This window comes from Ostreococcus tauri (assembly GCF_000214015.3).
Source record: "Ostreococcus tauri WGS project CAID00000000 data, contig chromosome 10, whole genome shotgun sequence".
NCBI classification, from domain to species: Eukaryota; Viridiplantae; Chlorophyta; class Mamiellophyceae; order Mamiellales; family Bathycoccaceae; genus Ostreococcus; species Ostreococcus tauri.
In genome coordinates this window covers 513,303-529,739 of record NC_014435.2, presented here as the reverse complement: position 1 = coordinate 529,739, position 16,437 = coordinate 513,303, and the positions used below count along the sequence as shown (strand labels likewise).

Genomic DNA, 16,437 nt, shown 5'->3' with positions numbered 1-16,437 from the left:
CTCAAAGGTTTCTTCGTCGGTGCCTGTCTCAAGGCGAGCGGTGGCCGCGCGAATCCAACCCTGGTGGATAAAATATTACAGGCCAAGCTCGACGGCGTCCCGGTACCGCCGTGAGCGCGTGCGTCGACCGAACCTCATCCGACGACGACGTCCTCTCGCGGCGCAACCATCCGCGCGACGTCCGTCGTTCGCCGCGCGATATCCATTCGCCCGACGTCCCCACCTCGCCGCCGTCCCATCTCGCGCGTCGAACCCACGATGTAATTCCCACGCGATCGACATCACGTCGCCATCGCGCGCACCCATCCCTCCCGTCTCCGTCGCCGTCGTCGTCCGCGCGTTCGATCCCATCCGCCTCAGGCCCCCTCATTTCACCGGTCGACGTCGATCTCGTGTCTTTTGGATAATCCATTCGTTCGCCATCCCGTCGCGCGCGTCGCTCCGTCGACGTCCCGACCTCGGCGCGCGCACGACCTCGCGTCTTCCCCGCATCACCGCCGTCGCGTCTCGGGTGGACATGTTTCGACGACGCGTCGTCGACGCGGCGCGCCGATGGGCGACGGCTGGCGCCCAGGGGGTGCGAACGGAGGCATCGACGATGCCCACGACGGTGCGAGAGGCGAACGACCCGGTGCGGTGCGCGCACGCGGTGCGCGGTATGCGTGGCGTCGCGCGCGGTGTCGGTCGACGGGAAGGCGCGGCGACGGCGACGATGCTGGCGCGCGCGCGAGGGGGCGCGAACGCGATGAGCGCGCGAAACGTGAGCGCGGCGTCTCTGAAGCCGCTGGATACGTTCGAACGACGACACAACAGCGGTACGGAGGAAGAAGTGGCTGAAATGTGTAAGGTTGTGGGATTCGAGAACATCGACGCGCTCATCGACGCCACGGTGCCGACGAACATTCGCTTGCCGAAGCTCATGGACATGGGCAAGTACACCGAGCCGCTCACGGAGAGCGAGTTCCTCGCGAAGATGAAGGACATCGCTGGCAAGAACAAGGTTTACAAGACGTACATCGGTGCCGGGTACCACGGCACGCACGTGCCGCCGGTGATCTTGCGTAATATCTTGGAGAACCCGGGCTGGTACACGCAGTACACTCCGTACCAAGCCGAAGCGTCCCAAGGTCGTCTTGAGTCCTTGATGAACTTCCAAACGATGATTACCGATTTGACCGGCATGCCGCTCTCGAACTCTTCTCTATTGGACGAGGGAACCGCCGCCGCCGAGGCCATGACGATGTGCTCCGCGCTGAACCGCGGTAAGAAGCCGAAGTTCTACGTCTCCGACAAGTGCCACCCGCAAACGATCTCGGTCGTCAAGACTCGCGCCGAGGGCTTGGGCCTCGAAGCGATTGTTGGCGACGAAAACTCTTTCGATTATACCGCCAAGGACGTGTGCGGTGTGCTCGTGCAATACCCGGCGACCAACGGTGCCGTCATCGACTACAAGCCGATCGTTGCCAAGGCGCACGCCAGTGGTATCCGCGTCGTCGCCGCGGCTGACTTGCTCTCACTCACCGTGTTGCAACCGCCGGGCGAGTGGGGTGCCGACATCGTCGTCGGTTCCTCCCAACGATTCGGCGTGCCGATGGGCTTCGGTGGCCCGCACGCCGCCTTCTTGGCCACCAACCACGACGACAAGCGTCTCATGCCAGGTCGTATCATCGGCGAATCGATCGACTCCGAGGGTAATCCAGCGCTTCGTATGGCTATGCAAACGCGTGAACAGCACATTCGCCGCGACAAGGCGACGTCCAACATCTGCACCGCGCAAGCCTTGTTGGCCAACATGGCTGCCATGTATGGTGTGTACCACGGCCCGCAGGGCTTGAAGGATATCGCGACCCGCGCGCACAACTTCGCCGGTGTCTTCGCTGCTGGTGCCGAAAAGCTCGGTTTCAAGAACGTCACTCCGGAGTTCTTCGACACGATCACTTTGAAGTGCCCGAGCGGTGCTGACGCTGTCGTCAAGGCATGCGAATCCGCGGGCATCAACATCCGTAAGATGGATGCCGATCACGTCTCCTTGGCGTTCGATGAAGTCACCACGATCCAAGACGTCGATGACCTCTTCAAGGCGTTCGCCGGCGGTGCTACCGCGCCGACCGTCGAGCAAATCGCCCCAAGCGTCAACACTTCAATCCCGATGGAGCGTACGTCTTCGTACATGACGCACCCAATCTTCAACCAGTACCACAGCGAACACGAGATGGTGCGCTACCTCAAGCGCTTGGAGGAGAAGGATCTCTCCTTGGTGCACTCCATGATTGCCCTCGGATCGTGCACGATGAAGCTTAACGCGACGTCGGAGATGATCCCGATCACCTGGCCAGAGCTCGCGAACATTCACCCGTTCGCGCCAAAGGACCAGTCCCTTGGCTACCAAGAGATGTTCCGTGATCTCGAGATGCAACTCTGCGAGATCACTGGCTTCGACGCTATGTCTCTCCAGCCGAACTCCGGTGCCTCGGGTGAATACGCCGGTTTGATGGCGATTCGCGCCTACCACCAGTCTCGCGGTGACGACCACCGTGACGTGTGCATCATCCCGGTGTCCGCGCACGGTACCAACCCGGCGTCTGCAGCCATGTGCGGTATGAAGATTGTTGTCATCGGTACCGACAGCAAGGGTAACATCAACGTCGAAGAACTTAAGGCTGCGGCCGAGAAGCACTCGGCCAACTTGGCTGCGCTCATGGTTACGTATCCGTCCACGCACGGCGTGTACGAAGACTCCATCAAGGAAGTCTGCGACACCATTCACAAGCATGGCGGTCAAGTGTACATGGACGGTGCCAACATGAACGCTCAAGTCGGCTTGACGTCTCCGGGCTTCATCGGTGCCGACGTGTGCCACTTGAACTTGCACAAGACTTTCTGCATTCCGCACGGTGGTGGCGGTCCGGGCATGGGCCCGATCGGTGTTAAGGCGCACTTAGCCCCGTTCATGCCAGATCACCCGACCATGAAGGACGGTGCGATCGCTGTGGGTGGTGATAAGCCGTTCGGTACCGTCTCCGCCGCGCCATATGGCTCGGCGTTGATCTTGCCGATCTCTTACGCGTACATCTCCATGATGGGTTCCGAGGGCTTGACCAACGCGTCCAAGCGTGCCATTCTCAACGCCAACTACATGTCCAAGCGTCTCGAGGATTACTACCCGGTTCTTTTCACCGGTAAGAACAACACGTGCGCGCACGAGTTCATTCTCGACATGCGACCTATCAAGGATGCTACGGGTGTTGAAGTCGCGGACATTGCGAAGCGTTTGATGGATTACGGTTTCCACTCCCCGACCATGTCTTGGCCGGTCGCCGGTACGCTCATGATCGAGCCGACCGAGTCCGAATCCAAGGCCGAGCTCGACCGATTCTGCGACGCTCTCATCGCCATCCGCGGCGAAATCCGGGACATCGAGGAGGGCAAGATGTCCAAGGAGAACAACATGCTCAAGCACGCTCCGCACACGGCGTCCGCCGTCACCGGCAAGGAATGGGATCGACCGTACCCGCGCGATCTCGGTGCCTTCCCGGCTCCGTGGACTCGCGCGCACAAGTTCTGGCCGCAAACCTCTCGTATAGACGATGTGTACGGCGACAGAAACCTCGTCGCTTCTCGCGCGGCGGTCGAAGTCGCGGTTGCGCAAACCGCATGAGAAACATGATAAGAACGCCATGCAGCTATTAGAACCTACCTGTAATTCAAGGAGCATTAAGTCACACAACAATCTACACAGCTATTCTAGGGAACTCAGAAACCGGCGTACGCGCGTCGTCGCCGCCTGTCCGCGGGCACTAGACGCGCGTCTTCTTCGTCTTCGCCACGCCCATCTGAACGAGAGTAAAACGTCCCCGCCGCGAGCGCAACGGCCCACACGACGACGCATAATCCAGCCGCGAGCTGTAAATACATCGTCGACTCGACGCCTTCCTCACCGTTCCGCTCATCGGCAGCTTTTTCGCCATACGAGGAAGCGCCGCTTGCTCCGTCCCAGTTCCTCTCGCGTCTCCACACCCTCTCAGCGCGCGCTTGGCGCTTCTCCTCCAAATCATCGGCATCGTACGCATCCTCCACCGACACATCGTCTTCCACCGTCTCCTCCGCCTCGCCCTCCGTAGCTAATCTCGGACAGCACCCGAGTCGCACGCTCCCGTCCGATGGGCAACACCCTTTGCTCTCGCCGCAGCACGCCAAGTTCTCTCCATCCGCGTTCGGGCAGCACCCGTCGTAGGACGGTCCCGAGTACCACACCCTCGAGGCCGCGCGATTATGCGCCTCACTCCCGCCCTTACTCTCACAGCACGCCAGGTGTTTCCCGTATCCGCCCCCGGGCTCGGTGTTCGGGCAGCATCCGCCCGCGGCGCAACACGCCAAGTGTTCGCCGTCCACGTTCGGACAACACCCCGCGTACGCCGGACCCTCGTACGCTATGACATCCACGGCGCGAGCGACGTCTTCGGTGACGAAATCGGCGCGAAGACGCGTCGTGGAGGCGTCCGCGGAGGCGACGCGTTGAGTGGGTGTTGCGCTCGACGTCGATCCCGTGCCCTCGGCGCGCGCGGTGGCGAATGCGGCGACCGCAACGGCGGCCACGAACGCGATGACGCGTGATCCGGCGACGGGTGATCGACGCCGGCCGCGCTCGCGCGGAGACGCGAGCGGTCGACGAGGCATGGCGCGCTGTGAGGGCGCGAAACGCGGGTCGCTTCGAGCAGCGACGGTGTGCGTCGTCGGCGACGCGTGCGGGATGGCGTTATAGAGGATTTCGTCGAAGAATCAAATGTTGTCTCACACTTTGGTCGGTCGACACGCTCTAAAGGTCGCGATGTCTCGAACATAGTTTCGCGCGTGGTCAACGATACGGCATGTTTGACCAGTGATTTTTTACGTACGCCTCGTAATCTACTCGCCAGTTCTCCGGATACGGTTCCGCGAGGACCTCGCACGCTTTGCGAACGCACTGGTCGTAGTGCGCGTCGTTGATGTCTAGATCGTCTTTCACGTCCTCGCATAGATTCACGGCTTGCGTACCTCGACACGCGTCGAATCCGAGTGTTATGTCTGTTCCGAGGAAGCCCATGTCATGCTTGGCCGCGAAATGTGGATCCCGAATTTCGTACCCAGTAAAGAGCAGCTCGAAACGCTTGTGTCGCTTGCTCACGCACTGAATGCTCGATGGGGAGAGGAAAAAGTCGTCGCCCGGTTCAAGCTTTGGTCTCTCGCGCGCAGTCGCGTCCAGACGCGACTGTTGTTCGAGATCTATGCGAGCAATGCCGCTGTGTAATAGCTCCATCTTTGCGAGCGCGGTGATGAAATCGCCAAGACTCTCGAAAGGGATCGTCGCGGCCATTTTTGCGAGCGGACGAGGTGTGAGGGCACTTCCACAAAGCCGCTTTGGAGAAATCGACGTCGTATCATCCCCGCTGCGCGCGCGATCACCTCGCATCGCGCGCGAGCTCGTCACGGACGAAACTCACGATGTTCTTCTGATTGCGAAGCGTTTCGATCGTGATCGAAGACCTACTGAGCGAATCATCGCGAACGACGCCGAAAGACTCGTCGTCTCCCGGCGGCGGCGGTGTTCCCGTTTCAAACGGCTGCTTCGCGACATCGTCGTCGCCCTCATCCATGGACAGCGATGCCTGAACCTGGTTCGCGAGTTCTTCGCGATCCATCGTGAGCCAAAGTTCGACAGCCTGTCGTAAACCACGGGAAAACGCCCGCTTCTTGTCGTCACTCTCTTCCTCTCTCTCGACGCCGGTTTCGTCGATCGCCCGCGGGTAGTTGGCGTACGCGTATAAATCCTCGTCCCCATTCGCGGCTGGCGGAAGGGGCAGACCTTGCGCCTCGAACGCAACGTACGCCGTCGAGACGAATCCGGCGAAGAGCTTTGGCGCGTCCGAGGCGCGTCCGAACATGCCCCGACGCGTGCCCTCCACGTCCAACTCGGCTCCGTCGAGCGCGGCGGTGATCTCATCGGCCGAGATCCCGCTCTCGTACGCCGTGCGCGCGGCGCGAACGAACGCCCTATATCCAACGGGATGTCCCGTGAGCACACTGAAGAAGGCGACGAGCATGTCCGACGCCAGCGCGCGCGCCGGGGTGCGCTCGCGAGTGCACCACCCGAGCGCGAGCTGCTGCTTTGTCTCGATCTCAATCACCTCCGTTCTCTCCGTGGACACCGAGGCGCTCAAAGCCTCGAGCTCACGTCTCGCACTCGTGATCCCTCGCTCGTGCTCGATCATCTCGCGCGTCAAGAGCGTGAGCTTACAGTTCATACGCATGATGGTCTCGTGCGGCGCCGGAGCCCTTCGCGCGCTCTCTGGATTTAAAAACCTCCGCTCGAGCTCCATGCGACGCAACGTGTGCCCCTCGTCCGCGTTCTTATTCGTCATCTCGATGTATTTCAACATCCCCCGCGCCTCGGGATCGATCTCGGCGCTCGCGTCGAACGCGTCGTCGAACCGCCGAAGCGTCAATATCACCATCGCCACCGCGCTCGCGAACGCATCCTGCTCACTCTGCCCCATCCTCGCCTCCGCGCTCAACCCCATGAGCGCCGCCTCCACGCGCGCGTCCCCGACGGTGAGCGTCCCTCGTCGCGCCGCGTCCGCGCACAGTCGGACGAATTCTTGATGCGCGAACCGCGATCCTCTTCGCGCCGCCAAAAAACTCGGTCTCAGCGCCCGCGCCGCCGCGCTCGACGCCCTGCTCCCCTCACTCGCGTCCACCTCGGCGTTTCCCTCTCTCGCGCGCGTCTCCATCGTCCCTCGCGTCCGTCGTCGTCGACTCGTCGTCCCCATCGCGCCGACCGTTTTCGTCCCCATCGCCGCCGCCGCCCGTCGCCCCCGTCGCCCCGTCGCGCGCGCGCGCGCGCCCACGCGCGCGCCCGTCGCTTCCATCGCCGCGCCCGTCGTCGGCGTCGACGTCGATCCACGACCGCGTCACCGGGGCGCCGCGGACAGGGGTCGATCGATGCTCGACGGGCGTCGACCGACGGCGACCGACAGGCATCGAAAGGCATCGAAAGGCATCGAAAGGGGTCGATCGACAGACATCGAAAGGCATCGATCGATGGGCGTGACGTCAGCGCGCGCCCGTCATGCGTCGCGCGCGCTCCTTCGCCGCCGTGTTCGACCTCCCGTCGTCGACGGAGACGCCGTTGGATTGGCGAACGATCGTCACCGCGCAGTGCTTCGCGATGTGCTCGATCGCGTCGACGACGGCGGTGTACGCGATCGGGTTCTTCATGGCGCGGCGGTTCGACGAAAAGGCGTCCGAATCCGAACTGGCGTTCCGCGCGGGCGCGCTCGCGGCGGCGAAACCGATGGCGAGCGCGCTCAGTGCGTATCCCTGGGGACGCCTGGGCGACGCGTGGTCGTTCGAGGGGGCGATCGCGTGCACGGCGGTGGCGCACGCGATGGCGACGCTGGGATTCGCGACGGCGGGCGACACGGCTGGGGCGTTCGCGTGGCGGCTCGCGCAGGGAGCGGTGGACGGGATGGCGGTGCTGCAGAAACCGGCGCTGGCGTTGGTGAGCGATGGGACGAACGCGGCGCGGGCGTTCGCGACGACTGGGGTGGCGTACGGGGTGGCGAGCGCGTTTAGCCCGGCGTTGGCGGCGGCGCTCGCCGAGCCGTGTGAAAATTGGGCCGTGTACAAGGACGACGCGACAAAGTGCCCGGGGTTTTTGAAGGCGCGTCCGTTCTTCCTGGCCAACGCGTGGGTGAGCGCGATGTGTCTGGTGCCTCTGGCGATGTGGTTCGTCGGGTGGATGGAAATCGACAAGCATCGAGAAGTCGAAAACGGCGAGGTGGAAGAGGGCGTCGTCGCCGAGCTCGCGCTCTTATCCTCGGACGAGACGACGGAGAAAGGTTCGTCGGAGGTTGGGTCCGTGGCGACGGTGTCGAAGGGCGAGTCACCGTGGTGGCGCGACGCAAACGTCCGAGCGGCCATCGTGAGTCAAGTCGGGTGTACCTTTGTCGTGTTGACGGGAGCAGAGATGACGCCGGTGTGGATGGCGACGTCTTACGACAACGGTGGACTCAGTTTCTCCTCGGTCGAAATCGGCGCGTTCGGTAGCCTCATGGGTGTCGCCATCCTGAGCTTTCAAGTGTTCCTGTTCACCCGCTTGACGCGCAAATACGGCATCGTTTCGCTGTTGACTAAAGCGCTCTTGGTGAACGCCGTGACGTTTCCACTGCATCCGATCGCGCACTTGGCGTTGAAAAAGTCCAAGGAAGTGGCGTGGATGATTATCGTCGTGCTCGGCATCGCGCGAGGGATGAGTGGACCCATCATCATGGGTGGAAGCTCGCTCATCTTAAACAACGCGTCGCCGCGTAAAACTCTAGGGGCGGTCAATGGGTTCAGCGGCATGTTTGGAAACTTTGGGCGAGGCGTAGCGCCGCTCATCGGAGGCGCTTTGATCGCCATGATGGTTTCCATGGGTCCGAATACGTTCGGTAGAGACTTTTGGCCATTTATCGCGATCGGAATTGGATTCTGCTCGCTGACGATTCTTTCCCGGCGCCTGTCGCCGGATCTCAACCGTCCTCGAGACGAGAAGCGTAGGATGCGCACGGACAGTCGGCGCGATTCCGCGTCGGAGGGTGATTTGAGTGAGCTGTAGGTATAGGAAGCCATTAGACATTTCGTAGTGTTACTTAGAGCGTTGCAATTGTACAGTTATCATTATCGTCGCACTGGTGAGAAAACTTGGCACCGATCGTGTCGGCGGTGAAGGAATTTTACAAAGTCGCAGGATCGTATCGGTATCATCGTATGCTTGAATTCGACGTGCGTGACAAGGAGACGATCACGCAGCAGCGGCCGAAAGCGCCTTGTGCACGGCGAAGTGCTTCGCGATGTCTCGGTAATTGTGAACGACGGAGAGAAAGCACGTGTTTCCTTGCACGAGACACAAGACCGAGTGACTCGGTGACTTGAGATCGACCACGTAGCCGTCCGGAAGGCACTCGCCGATCGCAGCGTTCACCACGGATGGGAGCAAATGTAACGATGGCTTGTGCTCTTCGTAAATCACCTCGTACGTGGCGCTTCGTAATCCTTCGCGTCGAATCGTCTCCAAATGTTTGGGCACCACGTTCGCCGCCAACGAGATCAAGTCCAGCTCATCGCACGTCCCTTCGACGGGAATCATTCGTGATACGTGCGTCGGTCGAACACCTTCCGCCTTCGTCCAATCCGCCCCAGATGAGAGTTGTTCCATGATCCACGTACCCAATCGGCTCACGTCGGTTTCGTGCCGCGCCGGCGTCAACGAGACGAGCGCGCAGTTATCCGCGTCCGGAATCTCCACCGCCACGACGTCCTCGTACGCGTTCTTCTCCTTTGAGTACTTCAGCCACGGGTCTTTCGCCGCGAGCAGTAACTTGGCGGCGTCCGCGGCGGCGACCTTAGCGTCAGAGGAGCCGATGCGCGTCACCAGGAATCCCACGCCCGCGGCGCCGCCCAACCAACTCGGCGCGGCTGGCATGGCCACGCTCGTCGGCTGTGAGTCCATCGGTTGCGAGTCCGGGTCGTCGTGTTGGGATTGCGATTGAGGTGGTTGTTGCTGAGACATCGAGAGGTGTGCGTCGAAGCGCGCGTCGGTGTGTGCGGGAGACGTTCTCGTCGCGCGCCGACGCGCCGAGGACGCGGGTGAATCGCGGCAAACACAGTGTATCGTACAACAAAAGCGCGCGGATGCGCCAGGAACACGAGTGGGGCGTTCCCACTCGATGATGTGAAAACTACGGAACGATCGAATCACGCGCTCGAGTCGGAATCGCCGTCGACGTTCTGCTCTCGATCTACGTCGATCGACGCGCGTCGGCGACAAATCGGACAGCAATCCCTACGAAGCAGCCATCGATCGATGCACGCCTCGTGAAACTCGTGCGCGCACGACGGTAGCGTCTTCACCATCTCACCGTCCAAGAAGACGTCGAGACACACCGCGCACATCCCGTCGATCGCGTCGACGCCGCCTTCCGATCGACGAAACGTCCGACTCGGGAGCTCAGCCACCTTCACCGCGCTCGCCCCGCGATCCGCCTCACCGTTCGCCAACATCCTCAAAACCTGCGTAAAGTTCATCGCGTGCGTGAACGGCATCGCCACTATTCGCATCGACCCGTCACTCGCGTCCTCGCGCACGGCGTACCACTCGCCGCCCGTCTCGGCGTTCGCCTCGCGTCCAACCTCCCCCTCAGAAGACCCTTCGTAATCACCCTCTAAATCCATCGTCTCCAACAGCGTCAGCGCCCCCGCGTACGCCCCACACACCGCCCCTCGCACGACGCCCCTGGACGACGCCGCGCCCGCGATCGCTCCGACCACCGCGCCGCCGACGGTTCCGCAGCACACGCACGCCGCGCTCAGCGTCCCTCGAATCAACCGCGTCGTCATCGACGTCGTCTCGCTCGTCCCCACCGCCGCGCGCCCGTCGCGTCGCGACGAAGAATCACCCGCGTCCGCGCTCGAGATCGCGCGCGCGGACGCCATGGCGCGTCACCGGCGCGAGATCGTCCTCGTTGACCGTTAAATCGTCCTCGGAGGTGCGAATCCCTCGCTCGGCGACCGCGCGCGCGGCCACGGCGCGATGGAGACGACGGCGAACGTCTCGCGCGCGCGTTCGCGGTCTCGCGCGCGCGCGAGGGCGCGCGTCGGGCGGTGGCGCGGCGATGCGCGGGCGCGGTGGACGATCAATCATCCACAGAGGGGGTCTTTGACGAGTCGCGACTCGTGAAACGAACGCCATCGACGCGACACTTCGCGATGCGCGCGACGTCGACGTCGCCGCGCGCGCTCGCGACCGCTCGACCGCGTCGACCGTCGAGGACGTCCGCGCGCGCGTCGCCGCGGACGCGGGCGTCGCCCGAGCGCGCGCGAGGGTCGAATGCGGACGCGCGCGGAGAATCACGCATCGATGACGACATCGACGCCGAACGACGACGGAATCGCGCCATCGCCGTGAGCGCGGTCGCGGTCGGGGCGTGTGCGTTCGTCTTCACCTCTGGGACCGCGTTCGAGGGCGCGGGGGGGGCGGCGAGCGCGGCGGGGGGGGGTCTCGCGCGATTGGAGGCGGCGAGCGCGCCCCTGGACGCGGCGCTCGAGAGCGGGAAACCCACCGTGGTGGAGTTCTACGCCGATTGGTGCGAGGTGTGCAAGGAGAGCGCGCCGATGGTGTACGACGTCGAGCGGGAACACGCGCGTGGGGTGAATTTTGTGATGTTGAACATCGACAACGCGCGGTGGGGGGAGGAGATGGACGCGTACGGCGTGGACGGAATACCGCACTTGGAATTCTTGGACGCCCGGGGAAACAGCGAGGGGTTCATCGTGGGTAAATTTCCAAAGGAAGTGCTCGAGGAGAACGTCCGGGCGTTGGAGCGCGGGGAGAAGACGCTTCCGTACGCGAAGAGGTACGGCGCCGCGAGCGCGGCCAAGGCGGCGGACGTCGTCGCCGGCGCGCCGAGCGCGGATCCTCGCGCGCCCGATCCGCGATTCCACGGGTAACGCGCGATGTATTTAGACGTAAGAGTACCGTTCACGATTCCTCACCGCGCGTGCGTCGCGCGTCCATTCGTCGCGTCGCTCGCCGCGTCCGCGCGCCGGAGACGAGTTCATTTTTCTCGCCTCGCCTCCACCGCGAGTGCGTGATGACGTTGACGCCGCACATCCCTTCGCGCGCTCGCCCGCGACGTGAAGACACGACCGCGCGGTGCGACGCGGCGCGACGCGACGTCGTGACGGGCGACGCGGTTCGAAGGAAAGGCGCGAGCGTCGGTTTCGTGGACGATCGACGCATCTCGATCGACGTCTCGGATCGGCACCTTCGCGGCTCGCGCGCGCGGTCTCGCGCGCGAACGATCGCGCGCGGCGTCTTGGGACGATGTCGGGGATCGGGAGCGGGTACGACCTGAGCACGACGACGTACTCGCCGGATGGGAGGGTGTTTCAGGTGGAGTACGCGGGAAAAGCGGTGGACGCGGGCGGGTTGACCGTGGGCGTGAAGTGCGTCGATGGCGTCGTCATCGCGTGCGAGAAGCTGGTGCCGAGTAAGCTGCATAAACCCGGAACGAATCGACGGACGCGCGCGGTGGCGAGACACGCCGGTGTTGGCGGGAGCGGATACACGCCGGATCTCGCGGCGGTGGCGGATCGGGCGAGGGCGGAGTGCGCGAATTATAAATCCTTCTACGGCGATGCGATCCCGGGGAAGGTGTTGGCGGAACGCATGGCGCATTACTATCACTTGTTCACGCTGTACTGGAGCGTTCGGCCGTTCGGGTGCTCGACCTTGCTCGGTTGCAAAGACTTTGACGGGTACCACCTGTACTTGGTGGAGCAAAACGGCGAGTGCGCGAAGATGCGCGGGGCGTGCATTGGAAAGGGGAAAAACGCGGCGAAGACTGAGGTTGAAAAATTGAAGTTGAACGAGATCACGTGCGCGGAGGCGGTGAAGGAGCTGGCGCGGATCGTGTACGCCACGCACGACGTCAAGGACAAGGAGTTTGAGTGCGAGATGAGCTGGGTGTGCGACGCGAGCGACGGCGAATTCGTTCGCGTCCCCGAAGACATCGCCGAGCCCGCGAGAGAGGCCGCTCGCGTCGCCGCGCAGGGCGACGCCATGGAATCGTGATCGATCGACGCGTAAATCGTGATGAAGTCTTTGTAGTACGACACGAGGGGCGGTAGTTGAAACGCGCTCAAACGCCTCGCGCGCCGCACACGCCCACGCGCGCTCGATGACCCGCGCTCGATGGACGCCACGATGCACCCAACGCGTCGTCGTCCTCTGCACCATCGCCGTCGTCCTCGCGCGCGTCGTGCGCGCGTCACGCGATGCGTTCAGCGCGCACGCCTACCTTCCTGATTATCGCCCCATCGACGCCGCCGACGGGGCGTGCGCGTCACCGCACGCGCGCGTGATCGCGTTCAGCGTCTATCCCAACGCCAGCGGCGACGGGTTGGAGAACGGTGCGTCGGTGGCGAAGAAGACGTCGACGTGCGCGATGGATTTGGCCGTGGGCGGCGGCGGACGCAGCGCCGGCTTCGTCGGAGCGGCGCGCGCGGGATCGATTGGCATCGATCGATTGGCGGCGGTGGTCGTGCGAACGGTGATCGAGGGTGATTACGACGGTGTGTCGTACGATTGGGAGTACCCGGTCTCGGACGAGGATTGGCGGGCGTATCGCGAGCTGTTACTCGCCACCAGAGTCGCGCTCGACGCGAGCGATACCGATGGGCGTCGTCGTCGATTGAGCATCGCGATCCATCCCTCGATCGGGACGTTCGACGCTCTGAAGACGTTTAGGTTGGACCAGGTCACCGACTGGATTCACGTCATGGCGTACGATTCGAGGTCGCCGACAGGGCACGCGAGTTTGGACTTCGTGAGAGAGGTGATTGAACACACCAAGGCGCACAGCGACGTCTCCAAGCTCACGCTTGGAATTCCTTTCTACGCGCGTTCGCTCGATAATTTAGGCGACGTGAAAACGTACGAAGAGATTCGCCGAGACGCATCGGGAGCGTTCGACGAGAAGGAAAATAGAGTCGGCGCGTTTGCGTTTGACTCGGTGAACGACGTGCGAGAAAAAGTGCGATTAGCGAGCGCCGCGGGGTACGCGGGTGTGATGATTTGGGAGCTTGGACAGGATGTTCAGCCGAGCACGAGGGAGGACTCGTTATTCGGCGCGATCGCGAGCGAAGTGGCGAAGCTTCATGTGGTCTCGCGCGACGAACTCTAGGTACCGTATCGTAGCGCAAATCATTGCAACTTTCTATTCCTATTTCCTATAGAGAACAACGATGTGAACGACGCGATGGCGCCGAGGACCTTGCCGCCGACCACCATGACCCAAATCCAAATCCCATCGCCGAAGATTTGATAGCGATTCGTGAGCCAAGCTAGAGCCGTCCAAACGCGCGACGACGTCCCGCTCGCCCATCGTTCATCGAGCGCCCAACGTCCGCGACGATGACATCCCAACTTCTCCCAAAATCCACCCTCGTACGCTCGCAGCGTCACACTCTTTAAATACTTCGCTGATTTCCAACCGAACAACGTCGGAAACACGAGTCTCGGCCCGCCGTGCTCTCGAGAGACCATCTCTCCACTCTCATCCGTCACCGCCAAAAACGCGCCGTCCAAATCCCTCGCGTCCACGCTCGTCGTGTACCCATCCGCGCCTGTCTGAAACAGACACTCAAACTTTAAATTCTCACCGAACGCACACCTCAGTACCACGTCTAAGCCAACGCCATTGAACTTTAATCCGTCCGCGAACGACCATCCCGTGACGCAGTTCCACGCCCGCAACTCAAACTCCGTCCACTTCCCACCGTTCGCGCTCCTCAACTCCCCCAACGAGCGTCGCACCACGGCACCCTGGTGCTCGAACTCGATCTCGAACGCGTCTCCCGACGTCCACGGGTCGTGTTCGAGCGGAATCGGGCGTCCCAGGTCCAGAACGATGAATTTCTTCACCGCGCGGTTCCCAGGAGCGACGCCGCGCACCGCGCACGCCTCGGACGTGGAGGTCGACGACGCCTTCACGTGCGCGTCGCGCAATCGGCGCTTTTGGTCGACGTGTTTTTTAACATTCGGGTCGTCGAGGTCGATCATATGACGCGCCGAGGAGTGACGTCTGTTGCGAGCGGTTCGTTACAACGCGGCGCACGCCGCGGAGGCGCCGCGGACGGATTCGATGTCGACGGGAAAGAGAAATGGCGAGTACACCTCGAACGCGCATCGTTGCGGACCGGATCCGCGCAAGGAACATCCCGGACATAACGCGAAACCATTCTTGAAACGAATGGCGAATCCGTCCCGCGAGCGCTCGACCTCGGTGACGTCGCACAGAGACGAGCCAGAGCCGTGACAACGGATGAAGAAATCGTCTGGTGTTTGTTGAACCTTCCCTCGCTTTTCATCGGGCACGATGGACCAGTCGAACGGGAACGTGATGACGACGTTTGACATGTCGTAATCCTCCGCTTGTCGATTTGTCACGTCTATGAATACGCGCAAAAATGCGTCGTAGCCCGCCGTTCCGAGCGGCATGATCGCCGTTTTCTGTGAAGACGACGCGACGTCATCCTGCCTCGATGGATAACTCGACACGCGGAATGAAAAGTCGACGTCTTTGGGGAAGCAAACTCGAAAGACGGGTCTCGCCGGCGTCGGCGGTCCGTCCACGAATTGCTCGATGCCTCGGAGTTCGAGCGGCGCGACGCCTCGTGCGAAGGGCAAATATTTGACGTGCTTTACCGCGAACGACGTGCGCGAGCCATCACCTCTTAACACGCATCCGGGGCACAACTTGATCGAGTTCACGAACCGTACTTCCAACTCTTGAGACGTCACGGCGAACGTGATGGAAGGACAGACGTTTGTCCCGTTGTACCGTCCCTCGACGTAGCTCCAGAAACAAGACGCGCGCCAATCCGACGGGAGTGCCTTCGATTTCGTGACAGAGCCATCGTCGGCTCGCACGTCAACGGTTCCGGGAAACCGAAATTTGAGCGCGAGACCGACGAGATCGACCTCGTTCGCGTCCGCGTTTCGGATTTCGTACTTGCCTCGCAATTCGACCACGTCGTCGTTTCTTTGCACTTCATCGAATGAGAACTCCGTCTCGAGCGCGTTCGGCTCGGCCCGAGCGAACGCACTGATCGTCGAGAATAACGCGCACAGCGCGAGCGTTCGGCGCATGCCGCGCACGCAGCTATGTGGCGACACGCCCTCGTCTCAAGTCACACTGTCGTCGCGTCGCGTCCGACTAACAACGCGCGCTCACGCCGTCTCAAACCACGCGACGTACGGTCGTCCGAGCTCTCGGGATGAAGCAAAGTACGCCTCCACGCTCTCATCCATCGACCACTCGACCCCTGACACGTCTCGCATCGCCACCACGCGCTTCGCCGACCACTTTTCCACCGTTCTCGCCAACGCCCGCACCGTCGCCGAACCCGGCGCGGACGCGTGTCTGCACCCGAGCGCGACGTCTCGCCCACCCCACGCGCGAAAACGCACGTGATACACCTCCTCGACCATCTTTCGCGGCATCGAAGCACCCTCAGACGTCTGCCCGCCATCCGCCGCCGCTGCCGTCGCCGCCGCCGCCGCCGCCGCCGCCGCCGTCGTCGCCGCCCCCCCCCCACCCCCGAACGCCCGCGACTCCGCGTACCCGAACGCCGATTTCAGCACCCCGAGCGCCCGCGCGTCATCGTCCGCGTCGCGCGCGTCGAACCGCCACGTCTCGCGTCCGCCCAACGCGCGCGCGATCGCGTCGTCCAACTCATCATCCATCGCCCGCCCGCGCGTCGCCCGTCCCCCGAACCCTCGTCCGCACCGCGCGCACGCTCGACCGTCGTCGCGATCGCGATAACACGCCGCGCACACGCGGTGCGCGCACGTCC

At 62.7% G+C, this 16,437-nt stretch overlaps 12 protein-coding genes across 12 annotated transcripts; 5 read left to right on the top strand and 7 right to left on the bottom strand.

The window, feature by feature from the left end:
* Window positions 1-598: 598 nt before the first annotated feature.
* OT_ostta10g03200 (Pyridoxal phosphate-dependent transferase, major region, subdomain 1) lies at window positions 599-3,658 on the top strand (the record flags this gene model as incomplete). The annotated part of the gene is made up of 1 exon (XM_003081715.2): window positions 599-3,658. The coding sequence occupies one exon, from the start codon at window positions 599-601 to the stop codon at window positions 3,656-3,658; it is 3,060 nt and encodes a 1,019-aa protein (XP_003081763.2).
* A 95-nt stretch (window positions 3,659-3,753) lies between these two features.
* OT_ostta10g03190 (unnamed product) lies at window positions 3,754-4,677 on the bottom strand (the record flags this gene model as incomplete). The annotated part of the gene is made up of 1 exon (XM_003081714.1): window positions 3,754-4,677. The coding sequence occupies one exon, from the start codon at window positions 4,675-4,677 to the stop codon at window positions 3,754-3,756; it is 924 nt and encodes a 307-aa protein (XP_003081762.1).
* A 178-nt stretch (window positions 4,678-4,855) lies between these two features.
* On the bottom strand, window positions 4,856-5,353 carry OT_ostta10g03185 (hypothetical protein; the record flags this gene model as incomplete). The annotated part of the gene is made up of 1 exon (XM_003081713.1): window positions 4,856-5,353. One exon carries the CDS (start codon window positions 5,351-5,353, stop codon window positions 4,856-4,858), a length of 498 nt encoding a protein of 165 aa, XP_003081761.1.
* An 85-nt stretch (window positions 5,354-5,438) lies between these two features.
* On the bottom strand, window positions 5,439-6,767 carry OT_ostta10g03180 (unnamed product; the record flags this gene model as incomplete). The annotated part of the gene is made up of 1 exon (XM_003081712.1): window positions 5,439-6,767. The coding sequence occupies one exon, from the start codon at window positions 6,765-6,767 to the stop codon at window positions 5,439-5,441; it is 1,329 nt and encodes a 442-aa protein (XP_003081760.1).
* A 338-nt stretch (window positions 6,768-7,105) lies between these two features.
* On the top strand, window positions 7,106-8,635 carry OT_ostta10g03170 (Major facilitator superfamily domain, general substrate transporter; the record flags this gene model as incomplete). Its single annotated transcript, XM_022983228.1, has 1 exon — window positions 7,106-8,635. One exon carries the CDS (start codon window positions 7,106-7,108, stop codon window positions 8,633-8,635), a length of 1,530 nt encoding a protein of 509 aa, XP_022839855.1.
* A 186-nt stretch (window positions 8,636-8,821) lies between these two features.
* Window positions 8,822-9,589, bottom strand: OT_ostta10g03160 (unnamed product; the record flags this gene model as incomplete). Its single annotated transcript, XM_003081710.2, has 1 exon — window positions 8,822-9,589. One exon carries the CDS (start codon window positions 9,587-9,589, stop codon window positions 8,822-8,824), a length of 768 nt encoding a protein of 255 aa, XP_003081758.2.
* A 185-nt stretch (window positions 9,590-9,774) lies between these two features.
* On the bottom strand, window positions 9,775-10,512 carry OT_ostta10g03150 (Zinc finger, RING/FYVE/PHD-type; the record flags this gene model as incomplete). The annotated part of the gene is made up of 1 exon (XM_003081709.2): window positions 9,775-10,512. One exon carries the CDS (start codon window positions 10,510-10,512, stop codon window positions 9,775-9,777), a length of 738 nt encoding a protein of 245 aa, XP_003081757.2.
* Window positions 10,513-10,785: 273 nt separating this feature from the next.
* Window positions 10,786-11,526, top strand: OT_ostta10g03140 (Thioredoxin-like fold; the record flags this gene model as incomplete). Its single annotated transcript, XM_022983227.1, has 1 exon — window positions 10,786-11,526. The coding sequence occupies one exon, from the start codon at window positions 10,786-10,788 to the stop codon at window positions 11,524-11,526; it is 741 nt and encodes a 246-aa protein (XP_022839854.1).
* A 376-nt stretch (window positions 11,527-11,902) lies between these two features.
* OT_ostta10g03135 (Proteasome A-type subunit) lies at window positions 11,903-12,652 on the top strand (the record flags this gene model as incomplete). Its single annotated transcript, XM_003081707.2, has 1 exon — window positions 11,903-12,652. The coding sequence occupies one exon, from the start codon at window positions 11,903-11,905 to the stop codon at window positions 12,650-12,652; it is 750 nt and encodes a 249-aa protein (XP_003081755.2).
* A 106-nt stretch (window positions 12,653-12,758) lies between these two features.
* Window positions 12,759-13,763, top strand: OT_ostta10g03130 (Glycoside hydrolase, catalytic domain; the record flags this gene model as incomplete). Its single annotated transcript, XM_003081706.1, has 1 exon — window positions 12,759-13,763. The coding sequence occupies one exon, from the start codon at window positions 12,759-12,761 to the stop codon at window positions 13,761-13,763; it is 1,005 nt and encodes a 334-aa protein (XP_003081754.1).
* A 20-nt stretch (window positions 13,764-13,783) lies between these two features.
* On the bottom strand, window positions 13,784-14,641 carry OT_ostta10g03120 (Oxidoreductase, molybdopterin-binding domain; the record flags this gene model as incomplete). Its single annotated transcript, XM_022983226.1, has 1 exon — window positions 13,784-14,641. One exon carries the CDS (start codon window positions 14,639-14,641, stop codon window positions 13,784-13,786), a length of 858 nt encoding a protein of 285 aa, XP_022839853.1.
* Window positions 14,642-14,680: 39 nt separating this feature from the next.
* Window positions 14,681-15,730, bottom strand: OT_ostta10g03110 (unnamed product; the record flags this gene model as incomplete). Its single annotated transcript, XM_022983224.1, has 1 exon — window positions 14,681-15,730. One exon carries the CDS (start codon window positions 15,728-15,730, stop codon window positions 14,681-14,683), a length of 1,050 nt encoding a protein of 349 aa, XP_022839852.1.
* Between the last annotated feature and the right edge of the window lie 707 nt (window positions 15,731-16,437).